Source organism: Sitophilus oryzae, unplaced genomic scaffold, assembly GCF_002938485.1.
Source record: "Sitophilus oryzae breed Bouriz unplaced genomic scaffold, Soryzae_2.0 scaffold_574_pilon_pilon, whole genome shotgun sequence".
Taxonomy (NCBI): Eukaryota; Metazoa; Arthropoda; class Insecta; order Coleoptera; family Curculionidae; genus Sitophilus; species Sitophilus oryzae.
Window position 1 is genome coordinate 1 of NW_022147167.1, and position 25,539 is coordinate 25,539.

A 25,539-nucleotide genomic window follows, 5' to 3' on the forward strand; every position below is an offset into this window, starting at 1 on the left:
TTTGTCTTTCTGGGCCTGATGATGGGAAAAGTCCCGAAACATGTCGCCCCCTGCTTTTTTGAAGCATTTAAATTTAAATAAACATCTTAAAGATTGTGAGTTATTTGTCCCCTTACCTGCCTTCAGAGGTTTTAGTTTGATAATATGTACTCACACTGGGTTAGAGAACGTTTAGTTTTAGTTAAACGGATATTATTTACATCAACAAAAATCACCTTCTTAACAGCACTTCAGGGACATAAAGGGCCATTATATTATATTAATATTTTAATAAAGTTGTGATGAGTTTTTTATGGCTATTATATAAGCTGTCTTGTACACTTCACTAAACGCACACGCACACGCACTAAAAAAGATTCTAAAAAGAACAATGTTAGACTGCAAGGTCACCTAATCAAGGTCTGCTAGTTAGCTAAACATTTTTAAGCTTAAAGTCTCAAAACACTATTTATTTAAACCAAAAACTCGTAATACAAAACTAAAATGTCAAAACGAATGAGAATGTCAGGAGATAAATAAATAAATGCGGACATTTTTTACAGCAGAGCTACCACCTGAATCCCCAGCGCGAAATTTAAATTCCAGTTAGTCAGCCTGGCAGCGAATATCTCCATGGTTGGCAACAATGAATTTAAAAATCGCGCCCTCAATTACGTAACTAAAAGTTTAACTGCTATCAAATATATTTGACCATGATAAGTATAGAAAAGTGGTTAAAGCACTATAGAAAACCGGAAGCTCAATTCTCTCTCTTTATGTTGTCCCTAATGGTTAATTAAATGTATACTTAAACAGTTATAACAGACTTATTAAAGTACAATAGTTATTATGTGGTTTCTTTATTTCAAATAGTATACGAACTAAGAATGTATCATTCGTTTTGTAAAACGTTTGCCGTAAGATCGTAAATATAAATGCAAACAGATTTAAACTATTTGGAATTCAATAATCCACCTTGAACGGCTGAAATGAAAACGAAAAAAGAATATTTTATGACCCAGAGAGCCATTTGCATACTATAATCCTTGAAAAATATGCAAAAACAGATTAGTTCAACTTTTATTATCTTCTTTCTTCTAAAAGGAATCTAATAGAAGCTATTTGTTGGGTTTCGCATAAGATCAAACTAAAGAAGCAGAAGTATATAATTTTAATGTCTTTGCGTATAATGACCTCCCCTGCCACCTTTTTATTTCGCAATGTATACGTAGAAAAATAACATTATAATATGCCTTGACGCTTATCTGATTTTTAAAAATTTAAGATGATTATGATATTACAAACCTTGATTATGAATCACAAAACCGCAATATTTTGTTTTAAGAGCCAAAATAACAATTAAAAAAAAAATGTGTGTGCACTATGTGCACATATCTGAAAAGAAACTTCTTCTTACTTCCGTCTATCTGTCTGTCCGTCTGCCCGTCTGTCCCTTGGTCCGTCTGTCCAACAAAATTTGATCGTATTTTCAGACTTCAAAAAAGAGCAGTTCGATATTTATTGGGACTGAACAGTAGAACTCACTGCCAGAATTTCTTTAAAAATTTCAAAATACTGACTCTTTCTTCTTTATTCATTTTTGAATCCGTTTGCTTAATCCGCAAGCACATATCTGTTATTCCCGAAAGGCCATCTCAAAACTATCCACTTAGGAATGCGGAGCACGATTTTTACCTGCCAATCCCGAGCTCAGAACTAGTTAAAGGTTCAATACTGTACAATGCTAAAAAAAGTACAATCATCTGCCTTTGAATATCAAGTCGCTTTCATTCTTTCCCGCATTTCGCAAAGCTCTGAAATCATACTTACTGGAGAGAGCCCTATATGCGGTAAACGACCTTTTTGTGGATGTTTAATCATGAACAATTTAGAGGTTTAAAATTTTGATCATCTCACACACTGGTCAAAGGTCAAGTATTTAAAAAATTTAAAATTTTATAACTCTTAAAATTATATCTATTTACTGCTTACTATTCTGCAATTCTGCTGCTGTCTATGTATGTACTTTTTGTAATTACAATGACTTAAATTTTTTTGAATTGTATGATTTGTATTGTGTATTTTTTGTTGTTTGTCTATATTTTTTTGTGCTTTTGTTTGTTTTGTGATTACTGTGTCGATGAAGCTGTTTTGGCTTTTTGTACAATAAAGCGTTGTTTGTTGTTGTTGTTGTTGTTGTCCGTGTGAGGACTCCATTCGGGTACCTCTATCCACGTGCCGAGTTTTGTTCCAATCAACCCATAATTAAGAAAAATCCTGATGATTTCGTCCATTTAGAGGCATAGATTCGAAACGTCGAAGGCGTTATCCTGTAGCCCTTCCACAATTATGCCGAAATCAACCCACATTTTTCTTCAACATCAAATCCTTAGTCCCACCTTGATCAAGATGTAAACAAAACGTCGTATCCAACTTTGCAGGGTGGGCACGTGCTTGCGTGTGGGCCGTGCTTGCGTGTGCACCGTCGCTCACGTAGCTTACTCATCAAATTTCACAACCAAACCAAATTTTGACGTTTCTTATATCAAAACTGTCACAGTGACACGTGTCGTGCACGGTCAAGTTGGCCTTGGTCCAATCTAAATATTTAAAATGATAAATATTTAAAGCTAAATATTTAAAATGGTCTAATTTTTCCTGATAACGTTGCAGTCTTATTCAAGTCCCATTTTCCGAGATTGGTCATTTAGCTCCTTTGGCATGGTGTTCAATTCTTGAATGTCGGTGCTCAGCAAGACTATATCGTCTGCAAATCCAAGATAGCTAAGGTTTACTACAATAGTTTCGCAAAGGATATTTTCCAATGCCAGGATAAATAACTTGGGAGAGATGGTATCCTGTGCTCTTACCAGTGGTATTTTTTCTGTTTTCAGATCGTAATCTAATTTAACGTAGAAAGTTGTACTATCATAGACATTCTTAATAATGAAATAATATCTGGAATAGATTCCCACATCCTCTCTCATCCTGGTCATTCTGCTAGAAATGACCAGGTTTCGATGCCGTCGAAGGCTTTCTGGTAGACTACGAACGTCAAAAGTATAAGGGTAAAGTATACAGGGTGGCGCCTCTCATACGCCGCGGAAGCTCCAAGGAGAACGGTAGTTTATATCGAAATGAAATTTTGGCAGCATATGTAGGTTGACTGAAAGCATTTTATAAAAATTTATAGAATTATACAGGGTGTCCCCAAAAAAAGTTACAGTTGTGTTTTTCTAATGGAACACCCTATATATTCATTGATTTTCGGATTCTAGGAAAAAAATAAAGGTGAGTTTTATTAAAAAAGCATATACATAAAATATAAGGATTTTGACTTATTTCACATTTTGTGAACATGCAGTGATATTTAATTACAGTAACCATTGTATGTTAGACCAAATTGAAATTTGAGCCGAAAAGTTATCCATGGTGAGACAAAATTAATATTGAACATTAGTCACTTTTAAAAGCAAGTTACTCCCTTATTTTAAATATAACACCTCGTATATTTTTCCGGTGTTCAATGGGGAATTTATATACCTTCAAAATATTATTTAGATTGCCTACCCCTCAGACAAATATTTTCTTAGACATTTTAATTTTTATGATTTTGCGTCAATAGATCTTTATTATTTGAAAAATCTGGGGTGGCTGTGTGATATACCTTTTGTCAATTTAACAAAAAATAAAGATTGTAGAGTAAAATACTTAACGGTAATAAAATGATACACGTTTAAAACATATTTTAATTATTACAGAATTAAAACTAGATATAAACCTATAATTATGTACAAAAATTAGCTAGACGAAATCAAATGCTCAAAATGCTTCCTTTCCTGTTAACTGCATAAAATGATTGTCTTTTCAAAAGGATCTCTTCAGGCAACCTTAATAGTATTTTGAAGAGACATGAATTCTCCATTGAATATCGAAATAATATACTGGGTGTTCCAGTTAAATAAAAGAGTAACATGCTTTTAAAAGTGACCAATGTTCAATATTAATTTTGTCTCACCCTGTATAAGTTTTTGGATCAAGTTTTAATTCAATGTAAAGTACAATATTTAATTTAACTACATATTAGGCTATACCGGGTAAATTCCAATTTAGGTAGCTTTTATTGTAATTTAAAAATTGTTCCTTATTTCTAGAAGATGTTAAATATGTCAAAAACCTTACATTTTAGTCATATACTTTTCTTATAAAACTCACCTTTATTTTTCTCCCAGATCCGAAAATCAATTAATATATAGGGTGTTCCATTACAAAAAAACCCAACTTTGATATGTAACTTTTTTTGGGGACACCGTGTAGAACTCTCTATATTTTAAAAAAATGCCCTGAATTAACCTACATATGCTCACAAAATTTCATTTCAATACAAACTGTCGTTCTCCTTGGAGCCTCCGCGGCGTATGAGAGGCGCCACCCTGTATTTTATTCCGTTGTTTTTTAATGACCATTTTTGTAATAAATTTGATATCTCGTAACTCTATTTAAATTAATGTAAGTCTTTAATTAGCTTCATCATTCATCTGCGTTAGCTAATAACCGTCAAACATAAATTACCGAAAGAATAAAACGAATTAAGGCATTTATACGACTTGAAATTGAAGTTCCTAGCCGAACCGAGGATCATAAATCATATTGGCGACCTTGTTCCTTATTTCACGCACTAAATCATCTAATTCTCCACATGTCTGTTGTACTAATATATCTTATATCGTAACTAAGTGCCTGTAACAAACTATATCAAATTCTATAAGACCACCGATATTAATATAACGACGGAACCAAAAAAAATCTGTTTCTAATCGCACTAACCCATTGTTCGCGCATAGAACAAACAATCAATCTAATTCTACCGTAGAAAATGATATATTAAAGGTCGCTATCAGGTCATCTTAAGTAGTCGAGGGTGGACAATACGGAGACAGAGTTTTTTCTCTGTCAGGTTCCAAGACTGACAAATGGACCGCGGAAATAGGTGACGTCATTTATAAAAGAGAATTCTTACTGGATATTATCTAGCCATATTATGTCAATAATACACTCGCCGGCACGAAAAACCAGCATCTTAAAATTTTAATGCATTTTTAAGTTAAATATATTTTGTTCTAGTGGGCCAATTTTGATGATTTTTTACGCAATTTGTATCTAACTTATTTGACTTTTTAGAATATCTTTCTAAACTTAAAATTAAAGCAAAATAAGACACTAAATCATCACAATACACCAAAACACTTTTACTTTTACACTGACTACTTTAAAACTGAGGTTTTAATCATCTGCTGATGATGCTAACATGGTTAGCGAAACGCGTCCATCAGTGTAAAGCCAAAAGTGTTTAATATATTAATGGTGATTTCGTGCATTTTGCTATTAATAACTACCGAAAGGTTCCAACCTCAACTGTAATTAAAATGAAAGTTTCCATAAATTAAACGAGAGAAAACAAAATATTGATATATTAGTTAAATTTTGAAACCTGTGGAATATGTTAACAAGTTTAAACTATTTTATCACCTAGGTACATCATTTCTCGATAGTTTGTTTTTGTTTCTCCAATAGCTTTGTTTTAATTGGAGATATTCGCTTTTGAATAGGCAGTAACGATTTATAGCAATTTTAGCATTGATTTTGGTCCTCATCGACACACTTCTAAAATAGTGTTTATGGTTTTTGTAATATCACTGTCGTTGGAAAAGTAATATTTACTCTAGTAAAGTCATTGCTGCTTTAATTGATCATGGTAGAGATCAACTTTTGGACTTAAAACCATATCTGCTAGAGTAACTGCCCAATAGACAGTGACATTATATAATTCATAACATTATTTTTTAGGTCTGTTAAAGTGTCTTCTTCAAAACCTATACTGAATATCTCCAAATATATTTGAATATGGCAAAAAGACTTTGTTATCCCTGTAGAGGCCATCTGCATTTTTTATTAAATAATTACAACTTTTTTTTAATTTTTATTAGAAATATATTTTTTAACCAATAAGAAGTAAGACAAAATTAGCAAGTTACTGAGTCTACCCTATTTTCCTATTCTCGGTAGTTTTGTTCCTATAATCCTTCCTTAGTCAGTATTTATATTCAATGATACAGATCGTCTCAATTAGGAAAGCATAATCAAGATTTACTCCTTCAATTAAGCCAAAGAGAGTTGTACAACCGTTAAATGAAATTTTCTCGTGGAGTAACATCATTAATCCGACGAAGAAAACATAATTTAGGGTTGCGCATTGAAAATAACAGAGAGCAACAGCCTTTATTAGCAAGAACCCAAAAAGAAATATCTAATATAATTATCTTTAACATCGTAAATACGGTCGGGGCAATAAAAATTACAGCCGAAGCAATCGAGAACGCGTAGAAGAAAAACCATCTTATTACGGATTATAAAATGTTCCTATTAATGAGTGCACGTGCATAATATATTTATAAATCAATCAGTTAATGCTGATATTACCGCCAGGATATTTCCTTAATGAACCCATTCTACATGGGACGTAACGCATAAATTCGAAATTTATCGATTGTATTGGCAGGGCTCAGTTAAAAAATATTCCTGTTAACGTAATCGTACAAATTAATAGTGTTTGATTTATATTTCGGCCAGGTGCAAGTCAGCGGTTAATTGAAAACGAACAGAAATCGCGATTACGTTGTGGACAAAGGAAAAAGAAGCTGTCGCAATAGTTATAAGCTGTAAAATACATTAAACGGGGAAATAGTTTTAGTAGATTATATTAGGAAAGCAGCGTAATTTATTTCTTACTAGCTATTAATAGTTATTTTTATACAAGACGATAAAATTGTATTTTATTCTTGAAGCAAAACTGATATTGAGGCTGAGGTGACAAAAGCCATATCCAAACTACTTCCATTTAAATCCCGAATAACTTATGAAAAGGAATACAAAAATTTTCAAAAATGGAGGAAGCAATTAAAGTCCGAGAAGAAATAAAGTTTTTTACTTATCCTCGCTGTTAAATTATCATTTCATCTACCCTTGTGGTTAAAAGTACTATTTTTCTCTACTGTTTTGATAGATATAAAGGCAATTTTAACAGTTGCTATGGAAAAAAAAATATTTTATGAAAAAATTTTTTTTAATAATTTTTCATATTTTCGTGTCTTTTATTGCTGAAACTAAAAAATTTCGAACTTCCATTGCCTTTATTTGTATTTTGCCTACACAACGTTTCGGTCAGAAGTATCACTGACCATTATTAAGTGTGAATCGATCTAAATTCTAAAACCTTCTAGTGAGATTAAATATACTAGAGCCGAGCATTCACCCGTGAAGAAGGGTGCAGTCTAGTATATTGCTAGATATGAATCCGGTGCTTTAAATATGCGCTTTTTCCAATGAGTTTTTGTAGGTCGAAATTCTTTTAGTTTTCAATATACTGCTAGGGCTAATCTGGAGTCTATTTTGTATACGCTGATCAAAGTTGGGTGTTGACGCGTTTTTTTTTCAATAACAAAGGGCCGTCCTCTACCGGAAACACTGCGACCTGTGAGGCTTATAGTGTAGTAATTTTACTTTTGGTCTTTCCCCAAATACTCTAGCTCCTGTTCTTTCAGCGGTCTTTGACGCGTCTGTATTTGGTTAGTCCGTCCTGAAGGAATGTTATATTGTCTATCTTGCATGATAGTGTAAATCATTTGGTCTGATGTGTCAACGCATTCGTTTTTATTGGTGAGCTCGACACTTTGACAATACGTCGATTATGAAATTAATATCGGCTATGCCACAAGCACAGGTTTTAGGTTAAGTTCGTCATTAGAAGAAGCTAAGTTATTAATTGACACCCCCCCTCCCCGGATTGATTAATGATTATTCATATCTTTGGATACTTTTGGTTATCAGTTTTTCTTTCTTGTTAAAAATAAAGACTAATATTTCTTACAGCATATTTAAAACACTAAAAAATATAGAAAGGAGTCAATAACGTCAATAACGTCAATAACGTCAATAAGAGTCAATAAGTCTTTATAACTTGACTTTACAATAATTGTTGCAAATTAGAAATACACAATTCTTCGAAATAGACTGTCATTTAAACATTCAGAAATGTTGGTCCACTTTTATTTTACTCTCCAAAATGAGAATACTAAAAAGAATCTTGATTGTGATATTTCTGATAGAAGATTAAAGATACTTTTATTACACCTTTTGCTTAGCTTTACTTATATACTCGTATGTTTTATTAATTCTTCAATCGTTAGTCCCACCCTGATGAAGATGTAAACAAAACGTCGTATCAAACTTTGCAGGGTGGGACCGTGTGCACCGTCGTTCACATAGCCTACTTACCAAATTCGGTCGCGATCGGACCACATCAACTTTTACCGTTTCTTACGTCAAAAATTAACTGTCACAGTGACACGTGTCATATAGGGTTAAGTTGGTCTTGATCCAATCTATCGATATACAAAATTTCATTTAAATCAAGATTGGAGTAAACATTCAAAGTCGTGACACACAAGCTAGCGTTACGCGAAGCGTCACGCTAAGGTCTCCAACCGTCACAAAAATAGGTTCGATCTTGGAACGTCGTAACTCGTTGAACCTACAACGCCGTATGTGAGCTAGGCAGCTTAAACTCGGAATGTAGATCATCTTTTCATGATATTTTCATATTTTGACGACGTTTCGTGCACTATAAAAACCCCCATCAGCAACTGAAAAATCGTCCGATTTAATAGGTCTTTGGAGCGTCGTAACTGGGGCCCTCTGTGAACTAGGGGACTGAAACTCGGAATGTAGATGGAACTCAAAGAGCTACACCTTTTCATGATATTTTGACGACGTTTCGTGCACTACGAAACCCCATCATCAATGAATCAAATTAAAACCAAATTAAAAAATCGTCCGATTTAAATGAAAATTGGTATGTCGATAGATTGGACCAAGACCAATTTGACCCTGTACGACACTTGTCACTGTGACAGTTAGTTTTGACGTAAGAAACGTCAAAAGATTATGGTCGTCCGATTGCGATCAAATTTGGTGGGTAGGCTATGTGAGCGATGGTGCACACGGTCTCACCCGGCAAAGGTGGATACGACGTTTCGTTTACATCTTCGTCAGGGTGGGACTAACTATTTTATATTGAAGAAAAATGTGAGTCGATTTCGGCATAATTGGGGATGGGCTACAGGATGACGCCTTTCACGTTTCGAACCGATGCCTCTAAATGGACGAAATCATCAGGATTTTTCTAAATTATGGGTCGATTAGAACCATATTGTGCACGTGGATAGAGGAACTGAATGGACAGACAGACAGACAGTAAGAAGTAGTTTCACTTCAAATATGCGCACATAGTGCACACACAATTTTCTATTAACTTAGATATAGAGATATATTCAGGATGCTATTTAAAATTCAAAAAATTGAAACGATATTCAATTGACACTATATAGGAAATGTCAGATTCCATGAACTATACAGCTATATTTTAAAAACACAAGTTTTAAATTTATTCGATAGAGAACATGAAATGGCGACTTATAAGACGATTTTGTTGTCACCAGTATATAGGTAATATTTATTATTTTAATTACAAATCAAGCACAACTACATTATTAATCAATTAATTATTTAATAACTCCAAAACGTCAAAATATTTTGAAATCGAAAAAAAAAAACACTGCACGAGATTATTATAAATTACCACGAAGAATTGCTTAATGAACCGCACAGCACTGGTGGACCATAAAAACGGTAACAAATCGAAGACCAACAGTGTTCGTGGTACAACTGTTTTGATACTAACCGAATACCGGAGAGTATCAATCAGTCGAAGCGGCGACCAGTGTACCAGAAGCCTTCCGATAGCGAACGAGATAAAAATCGGACGGATCGAATTTCGATTTGACAGTCCAATTCATCAGGAAGCGGTCCGCTAGCCTGGTGGCACCGCTTCGTTATGCTCCAAGGCATTTGAAAAATGGAATAGGATCGATACTGTGCGATATAAAGAATGTACCATGGCGTTAATTGTTGAATTGGGTTTAGTTTACAAATAACATTTTGTTTTCAGTGTATGAACCATAAGGAGAAATTAAAAAAATTGTGTGTTTACATGTGCGCATATTTGAAGTGGAAGTTCTTCTAACTTCCGTCTGTCTGTCCGTCTGAAGACTGAGTTTGGTTCCAATCGATCCATAATTAAGAAAAATCCTCATGATTTCGTCCATTTAAAGGTATGGATTCGAAACGTCGCGGTCGAGGGCGTCATCCTGTGACCCGTTCCCAATTATGCCGAAATCGACCCAAATTTTTCTGCAATATCAAATCCTTAATCCTATCCTGATAAAGAAGTACACAAAACGTCGCACAGTGGATCGAGGTATACGGAAATATGGACATTTGCTTTTGTTTGAGAACTATTCGTTTTATTTGGATAATTTTGAATTTTTTGAAGAGAAACGACCATTAAGTATTTAATTTTAGTCCCAAATTTGATTTTTCCAAGAACTCAAGATGGCGGCTTATATATGATACTTAATACAATATTTCCACAAGTATTTTCTAATTGCGATGGATGATTTTAATCAAATTGTGAGATATTTCTTATACTATTAACTTTCACCATTAACTAACAAGATTTCATTCGTCATATTTATTTTTTAGTAGAAAAATTGCGTGATATTAACTATCAGTTAAAAAATATACAGGGTTGTTTGGTATTATTACTACTGGTACTATTTACTATTTGCAAAAGGTACAGAGTGTCTCAAATAATTTTTTTTTATCAAAGTTGTACTTTTTAAATGGAACACCCTGTATATTATTACATTTTTAGTTTCTACGATTAAAATAATGATAAATTCGATTAATGTTTACCGCACTTTAATCTTTCCGTTTTTGAAATATTTACGATTGTGTGAAAAAAGCATTAACAATTTTAATGCTTTATTTCTCTAGGCATATTTATGTTTTTAAAACCAAATATTGTACTGAAGTTTTTCTATTTACTAGATTTTGTTGTCATAATAAATAGTACTAATTCATATAAAGTGTCTATAAATTTATATTAAATAATTTTATAAGGCTTTAAACGGCAATAACTTGTTTTTATCAACAACATGCTAAGTAACCGATATATCCAAGTATTTCAGGGAGAGAGCACAAGTAAACCTAAAAAACTTAACAACGGCTTACACCAAGGCTCCGTTCTCGCCTCTCTCTTATTCAACTTATACATCTCTGACCTACCAGTTACGCAATCTAGAAAATTTTGTTACGCAGACGATATAGCCATAGCAATGGAACATGAATCGCTATATCAAACACAAGAAACGCTTATAAAGGATCTCGCATCCTTGAATGCCTATTTTATAAAATGGACACTTCAACCCAGTGCAAATAAGACAGAAGTGGCTACCTTCCATCTTAATAACAAGCTGGCGAATACTGAAATAAGCGTCCAGTTTGGTAACACCACTCTGCGTAATAACAAATATCCAAAATATGTGGGAATTACTCTAGACCGTACACTCTCATTTCGAAAACACCTAGAAAATGTTGCTGGGAAAATCAGAACACGAAACAACATTATTCAAAAACTTGGTCTGGTATTCAGTGTGGCAGAGTATTGTGCACCCGTGTGGTTGAACAGCCACCACACAAATCTCGTAGACAGACAGCTGAACAACACCATGCGGCTGATTACAGGGACAATCAGATGCACCCCTAGTTACTGGCTTCCAGAAACCTAGTTACTGGCCCCAGAAACGAGGCTCTTCTTAGAGAATTTGATAAAATAATAGCTACCCCAACGCTACCTGTTCATAAAACACTTCCTGCTTTACAGGTGAATAGACTTAAGTCGAGGAATCCACCTTTGCGAACAGCTGAACAACTAAAAAGCAGTAACTACAATTCTCGAGAACAGTGGCTTCAGTTATGAAGAGAAATGGCCGATGTGCACCTATATTCCTGGTTCAAACATAACTATTGCCAGACACCGGGTACCGATCTAAACCGGAAAACATGGTCAACTTTGAATAGGATACGCTCTGGCCATGGAAGATGTGATTCCTTTATAAGTGGGGGAAAAATACCTTCCCCAGAATGTGATTTGCAGGATCCCCTCACCAAACCATCCATCACATAACTAGAGAGTGCAACCTACGCGCTTATGGTGAAGACTGGAGGAACTTTCTGGAGGCTTCTCCATCAGCTTTGGAATGGATAGGGCATCTAGATGTTAATATATAGTGTTCGTAAATACGTTTTTATGTTGTCTTTTATATTATACTTGTTTTTTTTATATATTTACATTGTAATGTTTTCATTTACATTGTAGTTTATTTTTGTCTATGTTTAAGTGTCTGGTTTTCTTGTTGTGTGATGTTTAATTTAAATAGACCAGTATATACCCTGTATATTATACGTGAATCAGATGAAGGTGAGGTACTATATGCAAAATTTTATATTCAATGCAATTAATGCATCAATTATGTACAAAAAAAATTGGAGATGCAATGTAAAAAAAAAATTAAAGCTTTATCATAACTTTTTTTTGGGACACTCTGTATACAACAAAAATATTTTAGGTTTAACCATTTTAAACTATACAACATCTGTATAGAACTTTTTTCATATCTTTGTCAACAACGACAATATTGGACTTCTTCTGCACTAATGGGCCACCCTGTATATTATCCAAACGCGATAAAGAAACCTTTTAATCTCGATAACAGATATAAAAAAGTTTATGTATATTTAAGTTTAAAACTCACGATTAAAATTTAATTTTGTATGATACACTATACAATAATAAGACTTTGAAAATTATAGATATTGATTGGTATTAAAGAACTGAACAAATAAGTAAGCTCATAATTTATATAGAATAAAAATATGAGAGATGATAATAGTCAATTTAATACAAAAATTCAAATAAAATACATATTCTGAAAAACACCCGTACACTATTCAGTAAGTTATTTAAAATAAAGTTATGACTATTTTTAACAAATTTGAAGTTTGTAGGACACACTTGTTCAAAAAATATCTCAATTTAGAAATATAATTGCTGTATGTCCACCAAATTGCATTGGGTCGATCCATTGTGCGTCGTATCTAACTTGGTGGACGGTGTGCACCCTCGCTCACACAGCGTACCCACCAAATTTGGTCGCGATCGGACGACGTCAAAATTTGACATTTATTACTTCGAAACTGTCACTGTGACACGTGTAGTACACGGTTAAGTTGGCCTTGGTCCAATCTATCGACATACCAAATTTCATTTAAATCGGACGATTTTTTGATTTGATTCATTGATGATGGGGTATCGAGACTCGAAGAATGAACAAACAGAATTCAATTATTCCTCAATAAAAATTTAAGCATATAATATATAAAAATAAAAATAAAACGCCAGTAAAATTTTCCAGTTTCCTATTCCAAAAAATACGAAAAGAAAATGATACATTGAAAGGTTTTGAGTCTCGTCGGCTGTTGATGTCTCCGTATTATAAGCCTATGTTAAATTAATTACTTAGGTAGTAAAATAATACCATATATATTTTCAACTAAAATTAAACATTTGCAATAACACACCAAATTTAAAATAGAAATTTTAGCTAAGTTTTATAGGCAATCAAAAACAAATCTGTAATTAATAGCCTTTAAAGAGTCAGTAACAAAAAACTTGAAGTATAGGCGCCAGAAAAGCCATTATTTCCTTAAAATTATGTTATCTATATAAACGAGAAAACTTTTTATGACCTGTGTTATTTAATACGAAGATAAATGATCCAGTTAAGTTTAATAAGACACGCGATTAATCTCAGAAGCCTTAGAACGTAAAATATAGAAAAGAACATATTTTTTTATATGCAGTACTAACACGAGCTTTTGTCTATGTGACTTTTTTGTTCCGTTTTGTTTTACGTTGATTGTGTTAGATAATGTCAACATTATTACCCTTGAGTTTTTATGGGAATGAGATCTTATCAGCTTACTTCACGATAAAAAAAAACAAAGTCGGGTTAGTTACACCATTTATTAAGTTAACTCAAGAAAGGCTGGAATTATTTTAATGATTTCTGATTTATTAAATTCGTTCTATTAAAATATCGGTAAAATTCACGAAAAAGATTACAGAAAATTAACTTTTAGATAAATTACGTTTGAAACTCCGCTATTTTCCGCAACTAACAGCTCATGTCACGCAGATTTATAACTTATTTGTAATAATTGATGTCTACTGTAAATCAGGGTCATACTACATATTACAAAATTATCAAATTTAAATAAAATATAGAGAACAAATGACAACTGTCAAATTAATTGGTCTTATCCATTCCAGATTATTCAGTCAATCAGTTATCCGTACCACAAGATCGAGAAAAAACTATTCACTATTAGGCGATATGAAGTTAACAGGATTAGCTAGTAATTATACAGGGCGAGTCTTAAATAAATGCAAATATTTTCAGGGCGGGTACATCTCGATAAAAGAAACGTATTTTCTCTTTACCGTTTTTCGAATAAGTCCAAAATAACCGAGTGATTTGACTTTGAAAATTAAAATGATATTTGGCATATTTTTTTTTAATTTTGAGAACCACTGGACCTTTTCTGGGTTTTCTTTCTTGTGAATTTAATCTACTACCTATGTTGCCATATTATCAAATAATTATGTTTTTTAAAAAAACATAATTTTTAAAAAAAATATGCCAAATATCATTTTAATTTTCAAAGTCAAATCACTCGGTTATTTTGGACTAAAAATGGATTAAAAACTTTTAACTACATTGTTTTCCAAGCGGGCGGAGGCTTTTCTGAGCATATCCGACATACAGTTTTGAAAGCAGAAAAACAGGTCGCCATTTTATCCAGAATTAGGCTAAACTGGTTTACCTGGGTTAGTTAGCCCTTGGTTAGTTAGACCTTGGGTCAAACGAAACGCCAAGTGTTAGCTGCTCTACAAGCATCTACAATTTTGTATGGATCCGAGATTTGGGGAGCAACCTGCAAGATTCGGAGACATAGAGAGCAACTTCTTGCAGTACAACGAAGATTGGTCATAAGAGTATGTCGTGGATACCGGACAATATCTGCGAAGACTGCACAAGTTATAAGCTCAAAGGCCCCAATAGACATAGTAATTGAAGAAAGAATGGAACGGCAAGAACATTCAGGAAGAACAGCGGAAGATAGTAGAAATAGAATTTTGGAAATATGGTGTAAAATATGGGCGTGAAAACAGAAATGGAAAAGGTAAATGGACTAGAACACTTATAAAGGACCTAGAGTGTTGGATAAATAGAAAATATGGAGAACTGAGCTATGTCATGAGTCAATTTCTTTCTGGTCACGGTTGTTTCAAGCATTACCTATATAAAATAAAGTTAATGGATAGCCCAAGATGTCTCTATCGCGACTCCAATGCTGATACGGTGGAGCATACCCTTTTGGTAATGTAACCCATGGACTGCTGAACGAAGAGTGCTATACAAAAAACTAAGAGTCGATAAAATTCGGATTTCCGATCTAGTTCCAGAATTGATTCGATCCCCAGAAAACTGGAATAGTGTTCACACTTTAATGGACACAATAATAGATATAAAAGAGAAAGAAGCTATACGAAGTAACTAAAATATCACAGTAAAACCGCCTCTTCGAAAAGTAATGCCGAAAGGTAGTTCCTGGGGGACTCAAAGCGGCTTGTGGAGCTTTTTTTTTAGTCGGTAAGGTACCTTAACCACCCCGACAGTACCGCATACGGTCTCTGGTTTGCAGATTTTTCCCCCACAAAAAAAGTATTAAGAACTATAAATATAAAGAATAAGACACAATAGGATAACTAAACGAATAATACAAAAATAAATAATAAAAATTGAAAACAAAAAAATGATTAATTAAATAATATTGAAACTAAAGTTACATTATTCAAATGGACTAAATAATGGTAAATTTATTCAATTACAAGATATGCGATTTCAAATTGAATATACACACCCAACGACACGTTCCAATCAAAAACGTTTTGTTTCCGTTAGGAAATTTCACGAAACTGTAACAACCTCAGATAGCCAACATCTTGATCAATGGTTGCGTAATGTAAAAGGCGAATTGAAGCTGGTTTATCGATTTAAATGTTCGGATTATCTTAAGTGTCAATTTGATCTCAATTATTTAATTTTCTTATTTTAGGTGCTAATCGGTTAATCTTCTGATCGGTTTCATATTTAATCAGGCACGTTTAGATATATTGAACATATACTTATAACATACGAACGAAAAAAAAACGGCGTCAGAGTTACCTTTGAAATGAAGATTGCTGTCATTTTATATGTAAATTATATGGTGAATGTTTCCAAGCCCGATTGACGCCGTTCTTTATTATGCCCAGTATTTTTTTATTTTATCAGATATAGAGTTAAATGTATATGCTTAACAGATATTATAGTTCTACTAGGTAGTACATCGTCGTTGGAAACATAGGAAACCCCATGCAAATTTTGATCTGTTCAAAGAAACATATTTTCTCTTTACAGTTTTTCAAGTCCAAAATAACCGAGTTATTTTACTTTAAAAATTTTAAAAAATATATATTTTTTGCTTAAATTTTGGAATCCACTGGATATTTTCTGGATTTTCTTTCCTGTAAATTTAATCTACTAGTTGCCATATGATCAAGATATTACGTTTTTTAACTTAAAATTAAAAAAAATTCTATTTTATTTAAATTCCTAATTTAATATTTTTTTCGCGAAAAAGTCTTATAGGCTGAGAGGAGACTGTCTTCTGGAATCGAAATATACTATCCCTAAAAATATATGCACTTATTTAAGACTCTTCCTGTATATAAAATATTATCGGTAGTCATTTCCAAGGTAACTCCACGCCTTTTTCCAATGATAAAAAACATAGTCTGTAAGTATACGGAACCCTCGGTGTCCGGTTATTTTTCTGGATCACACGGTATATAGTATAAATATGTTATTTAAACTTTTGTTATATTATTTAAAAATCTATTTATAATTCAACAGAATGTTCAGATATATGACTAAAACATCTTATAGTCTGTTCCACGGGAGGATCTATTATAGCGATATTACTGTGTCTGTCAGTAAAACTGACAGACATATACATAAAATACTTTTTCAATTGAAATTTCAACAAAATATATAACCGAATTACGCGAGATTAGAAATTATTTATACTTTTACTTTCAAGACAGGTATTTCACATAATAACACAATTATTTTGTAATTTTGTAAAGTAGTTATAGATTGTTGTTACCGTTTGAGAGCTCATTTGGAAATTATGGATAAATTTCGTATTTTATTTTAAGTAAATAGATTCAATGAAATTATACCACATGACCGAAAAAAAAAACAGCGTCAAAGACGGCTGGGGAATGACAATCGATTATAATTTTGGCTAGGTCAAGCCCTAGACGTTATTTACTTTGCCCGTACTCTTCTTTATTCTTTAATGGCGCTTACTGCCAGGTGGCCTTCAGAAGGTGGTAGTTATTTTTATATTGAGTAAAAATGGTTTTAAATGATGATGTAGTTTAAAGTGTGAAAAAAAAATGGAAATAGATTTGTGTGTTTGGAAACATTTTATCCTTTTTTAATCTTTCTATAATGAGTATTAATTTTTGACAAGTTTTTTGACGCCGTTTTTTTTTCGACCATACGGTATTTCTTGTGTCTGTCAGTAATATTTTTACTGTTACAATATATCATATATTTTTTGTGTCAAAAATGTATAAATTAGTATTCTTTATGCAAAAACAAAGAAAAAGAAAATATACAGGGCGGCTCGAACTGTATTCCAGAAACTCCGGCAGCATATTCTGCAGATAAAAATAAGTAAAAAAGTTCGTGTAAATGTATGTCCTAAAATGCTTCGTTTCGGAGATACAGGGTGTAGAAGTTTCATTTTTATTTCGATTTTTTCCAAATCATTTCTGAAGTAACGTCAATGTTCGGATAAAAATTGCTGTTAATTAATCATAAATTTTGGCATAAAAACATTTCAAATTTATGATTTCCGTCTAATATCTATTTAGTCAACATGTTTAATTAATGTCAATGATGACAGGTAGGATTGATAATTTCGATTCCAAATATTTTGAGAACCATTACCCGTAGCGATTTTTACCAAGAGACCTTTTTTACGTAAACAACGTCGTAAATGTATATTCTTTTATTCAGTAGTTTTATACAGGTACGGACAAAAAGTTATTAATTTTCAAACCAGTTAAAAAATATGTAGGTGGCGCCATCTACAAGTAGGAGCCATATTGACATCAAAATCAAATTTCTCATGTCAAAAAATCCCAGACAGCAATTTTTATTCAAATATTAAAGTTACTTCAGAAATTATTTGGAAAAAATGAAAATAAAAATGAAACTTCTACACCCTGTATCTCCAAAACTAAGCATTTTAGGACATACATTTATACCAACTTTTTTACTTATTTTTATCTGCAGAATATGCTGCCGAAGTTTCCGGAATACAATTTAGACCACCCTGCATATTGATTGTTTACACATTGACAACAAATGAACCTGATTTTTCAATAAAAAGAAAGAAATACACCTAAATTCTTCAATAACTATAATATTTCGGAAGCAAGATTTGATTAACTTTCAAGAATAAAGTTACAACTAACTCCAATATTGCATAGCGTAAACCGCGATGCTTACAACCATAACTTATTCAGTACCTTACTACTACAATAATTAAAATTATTGAATAGTGAAAATGCGGCAAATATGTGAGTCGCAATTACTCGCCTCTTGTAGGTCAACGATAAAATTTAATTTAATCACACGCACATACTGCGATTAGAAAGAGAAAAAATTCTCAGATCGTAGTAAAAGATAAAATCAGAATTTTTGTCATCGATACGCTGTCATTAGAGTGGTTCAACGCAATCACGCGCGGTCAGATAATTTTAATTAAAACCTAAATCGTTTGTGTGTCACAATTATGCCACGATCCAAATGGGGGATATGGAATATACTTTTTTTTGTCTTTAATTCCTTATAACAATATAATTATTTAAACGATTTCAATTTACTGTCACTATGATAAAAAGGGACAAAAACTTTATAGCATTTTACTACAACAAAATAGAGGTGGGCAAAGATTTAACGAGTCGTTCATTTGAACCAGTATTAAAAATTAATCGTGAGATTCGATTCACTGCTTAGAATACGGTTCGTTCAATCGAATCGTAGCCAGCACGGATCCATAACATTTGAACGATGAGTCGTAAAAAAGAGTCGTGAGAATTGATTCATTGCTTGCAATACAGGTCGTTCAGTTGAATCGTGGCCAGTACGGATCCATAACATTTGAATGATGAACCGTAAAAAAGAGTCGTGAGAATTGAATCGGATCAAAATACGATCGTTTGTTCAAAGAGTCGTGAGAATTCATTCATCGCTTACGATACGGTTCGTTTAATTGAATCATAGCCAGCAAGGATCCATAACATTTGAACGATGAGTCGTAAAAAAGAGTCGTGAGAATTGAATCGGAACACAATGCGATCGTTCGTTTCTACGGCTCGTTCGTTCAAAGAGTCGTGAGAATTGATTCATTGCTAGCAATACAGTTCGTTCAGTTGAATCGTTGCCAGTACGGATCCATAACATTTGAATGATGAACCGTAAAAAAGAGTCGTGAGAATTGAATCGGATCAAAATGCGATCGTTTGTTCAAAGAATCGTGAGAATTGATTTATTGCTTACGATACGGTTCGTTCAATTGAATCGTGGCCGGCACGGATCCAGAAGATTTGAATTATTAGTAATAACAATAATTCAAATCAATAATATAAAAGTATTATTAGTAAACTAATCAATCCAATTATGCCAGAGTCATAAAGTGTTGAAAAACAAATGAAAGAACTGTATATTTCTTTTTCTGGTCCCTTAAGTAATTGTCCGACCAAATTATCGCCGGTAGTGCCCGTTACGATTCTTGTTTTTACGAAATGTAAATTGTACATGCGGTTCGTTCAAATGAACGAATCGTAGGAGTCGATACAATATGAGAAATTGAATCGTGTGATTGGATTCACTAAATAGAATCGTAATGCCCATCACTACAATAAAAATATTTAGGATCTAATATAGATTCAAGCCTAGGTGTTAGAGGTTGAAGATATTTCCAGGTGTAGGTACATAATTTTTGACTTCATAGTGCTTCCAGTTTAACCAGAAGTATTTGAAAATTGAAGAAATGCATACAGGGTTGTTCACCACATACGACACGGAGTATTGAAGCTTAACAATTAGATTTTTACAAATTATAAGTTTTGGGTTCCTTGAAGGACTATTAGAGCTACAATTTAAAAATATTTTCACAAAATACAGAGTGTCCCAAATAAATAAAAAATATCAAAGTTCTATTTTTTTAAATGGAACACCCTGTATATTATTACATTTTTAGTATTTACGAGTAAAATAAAGCTAAATTTGATTAAGGTTTATCACACTTAAACCTTACCGTTTTTGAAATATTTTCAATTTTTTGAAATTGCAGTAAAAATTTTAAGGCTTCATTTCTCCAAGGTTTGTGTTGCAATAATAAAAATAATACTACCTCATACAGAGTGTCTAAAAATTTATTTTAAATAATTTTTAGCTTTAAACGGCAATAACTTCTTTAATTTAAATGGAACACCCTGTATATTTTAGGAGAATCAGATGCACAATTTAGTTGTGTATTAAATTGTATCATACCATTTTTTACCTATCTCTTCAAGTTTTCGTAGAAAATGCATTTTCTTATAATTTAGTCCTCATTTATCAATATACCAATGGAATATTGATAGTTTAGATTGTTTTTAGAGCAACAAATGAACAAAATGTACACGTGCTAAAAACGATAATGGTTAGGTTAGGTTGTATACAAAAAGAACATTATTTAAATCTTTATAAAAGTGTATACCATTAATTAAATATACCACCATTGTTTTCGGCCAAATATTAATTAATTACATACTTAATTGTGTGAGTTAATAAATTATTCTAAGTAAATGTGGATTTGAATCAGAAATCGACATAATAATAAGTTATGAAAATAAAGGTCTCTGTTGTTATAAATAAGCATTCATCAAAAGTTTGAATACTACATAGAATCATATTAATTTTTCCTCTTCAACAAATATTTATACAGTTTTTTTATTGTTTATTGAAATAAACGAAGTAAATCAACAATATTAGTAGCTGCATTCTTTAAAAATTTGTTACATCTTTAAAAATAATCTAAAATGTCAATATTCCATGGGTATATTGATAAAGAGGTCTAAATTATAAGAAAATGCATTTTCTACGAAAACCTGAAGAGATAGGTAAAAAGTGGTTTAATACAATTTGATAGATAATTTAATTGTGCATCTGATTCTCATAAAATATACAGGGTGTTCCATTTAAATTAAAGAAGTTATTGCCGTTTAAAGCTAGTAATTATTTAAAATAAAATTTTAGACACTCTGTATAAGGTAGTATAATTTTTATTATTGCAACACAAAATTTAGTAAATAGAGATGGAGACTTTAGTTCAGAAATGATTTGGAAGAAATCGAAATAAAAATGAAATTTCTACACCCCGTATCTCCGGAACGAGGCCATTTTAGGACATAAATTGTATATTAGAATAGGAAGACCTGACGTAAAGATTTTTGGCTTGATATTTACACTTAAATATACGAGCAACAGTAGCGAACATTTTAAACCTCTTTGTGTTAATATACAAGATGATTCAAACATATTTTCAAACTAAAGTTATATATTTTTTATTCGAATGCTATATATTTTTTAGCTCAGTAGATTTTCCTTTAAATTCTGCCTCTAAAAATACATATCATAATGATAACTTATCCGAAATTAACTCGGAATAGTTTTTGAAATGGTAAATATGCTTAAATCACCCCGTATATCGACAAAAATATTTTTAAAATGTGGGCTATTAATGCCCGCCCAATTTATTACCACAACAAGTAAATTGGCGGGAAAATAAAAAAAAAGACAAAAAATCAGGAATATCCAACATAAAGCTTTTTCGAAACGCTGGGCCACCCTGTACGTGACGGAAAATAATTTCTTGTTTTGTCTGGCAGTTCAATAAACCACTACAATGCATCAATGAAAATAATGTTGAGGTATTTCCCGAGAAAATCATATACAATGTTAATTGAACATTATTGCCATGTAAGTAAACAATATAAATATATAAACAATTATCTAATTGACAATATCATCGATGTTGTAGAAGCACAAACAATAAAGGAAGGATAAATAAAACATAAGTCCTTGTGTAATATTAAATATAAAATCTTGGAAAAGGCTCACACACAGACCATTGTTAATACCATAAAAGCTTTTTTCTTCGTTTTATAAAAAAAACTATCGCGTTACATAAGAAGCAACGCGCGTTTTGAAATCTTTTAAGCGAAGAAGTTATAAAAACGTTATTTCAATTAATCTATTTGGAAAAAAGGCCAGAAATAATTAAATTGAAATCATCATTCTAATTGAATCGTTTATGTAAATGTTTATAGTTGTGTGAACAATATAAAAACAGATGCCTAATGTCATTCACATTTTAATTTTATTTATGTAAATATAAAATAATGTGCCAATAGTGCGTGGGGCATCTGTAGCTCCTAGAATAAAAAACTTGGGAATTTTGTTTAAGTGCAAACCTAAAGTATGTACTAGGATGTATTTCTGGAAAATATTTTAACTTCTATAGGGTGGCTCCAAGAAGTGTGGGTGGAACGGGATGATTTTTTTTAAGTGGAACACCTTGTAATATATTGCATTTTTCGCTGCCTTTTAGATAATTTTACATAATCCTAAGACATGAGTAAATGTATTTCGATTGTTTCAGAGATATTAAAAAATAAAACAACAAAAACAAATTTAATCAACTAGTTGTTAAATGTTTAATGAGCATCTTCTAAAATTATAATTTTGTACCGTTAAAAAAATTCATTATAGCCAAAATAGCCAGAATTATGACCCCACTAGCAAAACCGGTGCGTAAAACTATGCTCGCTACCATAGTCGAACTCATCTAGAAAGTTTTTTTAGCTGGAAAATAAATTATAATACAAGTTAGACCTTCTGAAGATATCAAAATATTTAATTTTTTTTTATTTTGAGAATTTTTACAAATTAGACTTCCTAACACTTTTTGCATAATTAAATAATAAATTTTTCGTATACGCGCTATTTAAACCGGTGTATTTGTATATACCAGCTGTTTACGATATTCTCCGATGGTGGCAGCACCGACCGACAATGCACCAAGCCTATATGAAGGCATACTAATAATACTACATAATTAAAATTAATAAAATTAAAATTAATTAACTATTAGAGAATTGTATATATTTATGATGTTATGCTATTTTTTTTCTCAGGATTACTTTTACTCAGGTAAACTTCCTCATAGAAGAATTTATTACTTACAGTTGTACCTACATCACATATTAATTGACAGTACGTATATCACTTTTATAAAATCTTTTATAAAATATACATTATAATAATAATAATAATAATAATAATAATAGGTCCCGTATATTTTAACGCCTTGAGAGTAGCAAGGTACAGCTTGCCATACTAGAGCCGTTCGGTATGCAAGGAAGGTAATGTGGCTAGCACTACGCCTCAACCGCCTATTATTACCTCAGGATTGTGAATCCCAAGTACTCATTTAAGGCTGAGTAAGGTACCCAAACTATTTTTATTTTAGTAAAAAGTCTGCTGATGAAATGCCGGGGGAAATAGTATACATTATAACTTACATTTTCTCTTCTAGCTCTTGATTTAATTATATTATTATAGACAGCTTCTGATATAATATCAATTTCTTACCTGAAACAAAAATAAAAATTATTAGACAATACGGCAAATACAATCGTTCTAATATGATTATTAGCCACTAATACTATACTACCTCTAACCTTAGCCACTAATATAACTACCTCTATAAATTGATATTAAAACTAATTTCTAGGGGGTTTGTTGTTTGTTATATTCTAATAAAAGGAAATGTTCATTCTATGAATCGCCACATTTTTATATTTACAAATTCTTGGTATTTTTTTTTGTTTGTCTTCAAACATTTCTTACAGTTATTTATTATAGTTTTACTTTTCTTTGAATGTGGTAGACAATGAATGAATCAGTATATATATATTAATCGGTTTAAAACGTTCTACGTTTTGCGATGCCATCTCTCCATGCCTGTCTGTCTCTCCATGCACCGTCTCCGAGAGATCTTTCCTCCATAAACGTGTCAATCCCTTCCTGCCAACTTCTTCTCGGTCTACCCGGTTTTCTTCTTCCTGCAGGTTTCCAGTTTATAATTTGCTTTGGGATTCTTATTTCTGCCATTCTTTGGACATGCCCGTACCATCTGAGTTGACTGTTCTTTATGTCGTCCACTATTGTATGTTTAACTTCCATAATCTCTCTTATGCGTTCATTAGTTATTCGCTCGAGTCTTGATTTGCCTGCTGATTTTCTCCAAAAATCCATCTCTGTAGCTTCCAGCATTCGTTTTGTTGTTTCCTTAATTGGCCAGACTTCACAGCTGTACGTGGTTATACTCTTTATGATGGTATTGTATATTAGAGTTTTGTTCTTGTTGTTTATGTTTCTGTCCCACAGTATCCCATTCAATATCGTGATAGCATTCCTTCCAAGTTGGTTTCGTTCTTTAATTTGTGTATCCAACAGTCCATCATTTGTGATTTGCATACCCAAATATTTGTATTTTGTGCAGCACTTAATTTTCTTCCCTTCTTCTAGTATTACATCTTGTTGTTCTCCTCCGATACACATATATTCTGTTTTGTTAGTATTGATCTCGAATCCCCATTTCTGATATTCTTCTATTAGCTTACATGTCATATAATTTATGTCATCGTAATCTTGTGCTATGATCACCTGATCGTCCATTTTTGCTTCGAACCTTTGAGAACTTGTTCGAGATATATCTTGAACAGTGTTGGTGAAATACAGCACCCTTGTTTCTAAAAGAATCAGTACTGAAACTAAAAGAATTCCGGATTTCCATTGTCTTTATTTATTTTGATTAACACAACGTTTTGGTCAGAAGGACCACTGACCGTCATCAAGTGTAAACTAATATAATTCCTAAAACTACAGAACTTTTATACTGCAGTATTCACTCGCGAAGAAGTTGAGGCAGTAAACCGAGAGGTTTACTGCCTCAACTTCTTCCTATCCAATTAGAATGGCTGCATTGGTGCGTTTTATCAGTGATTGCCATATTGTAGAGAGAGATAGAGATTGCGAATACAACTTCTGGTCTTAACACTATCCCTGCTAGAGTAGCTGCCCAACAGCTAAGAGACAATAATAATATGATTTTTCAATAACAGTGACAATAAACCATAGTCACAATTTCATACGTCTGTTGACTGCAACCAAATGGAGAGACGTGGTTTTAATTTAAAAATTACGAAAAAATGTTATCGTCGCCTTCAAAAGCGAATATCTCCAA

General features: G+C 32.4%; 1 protein-coding gene across 1 annotated transcript; it reads right to left on the reverse strand.

Moving 5' to 3' along the window:
* Positions 1-2,654: 2,654 nt before the first annotated feature.
* On the reverse strand, positions 2,655-2,975 carry LOC115887414. Its single transcript, XM_030906827.1, has one exon. The coding sequence runs from the start codon at positions 2,973-2,975 to the stop codon at positions 2,655-2,657; it is 321 nt and encodes a 106-aa protein (XP_030762687.1).
* Between the last annotated feature and the right edge of the window lie 22,564 nt (positions 2,976-25,539).

Excerpts from the sequence above, each read along its gene's own strand:
- LOC115887414 (XM_030906827.1), bottom strand. The coding sequence starts at position 2,975 with ATGACCAGGATGAGAGAGGATGTGGGAATCTATTCCAGATATTATTTC.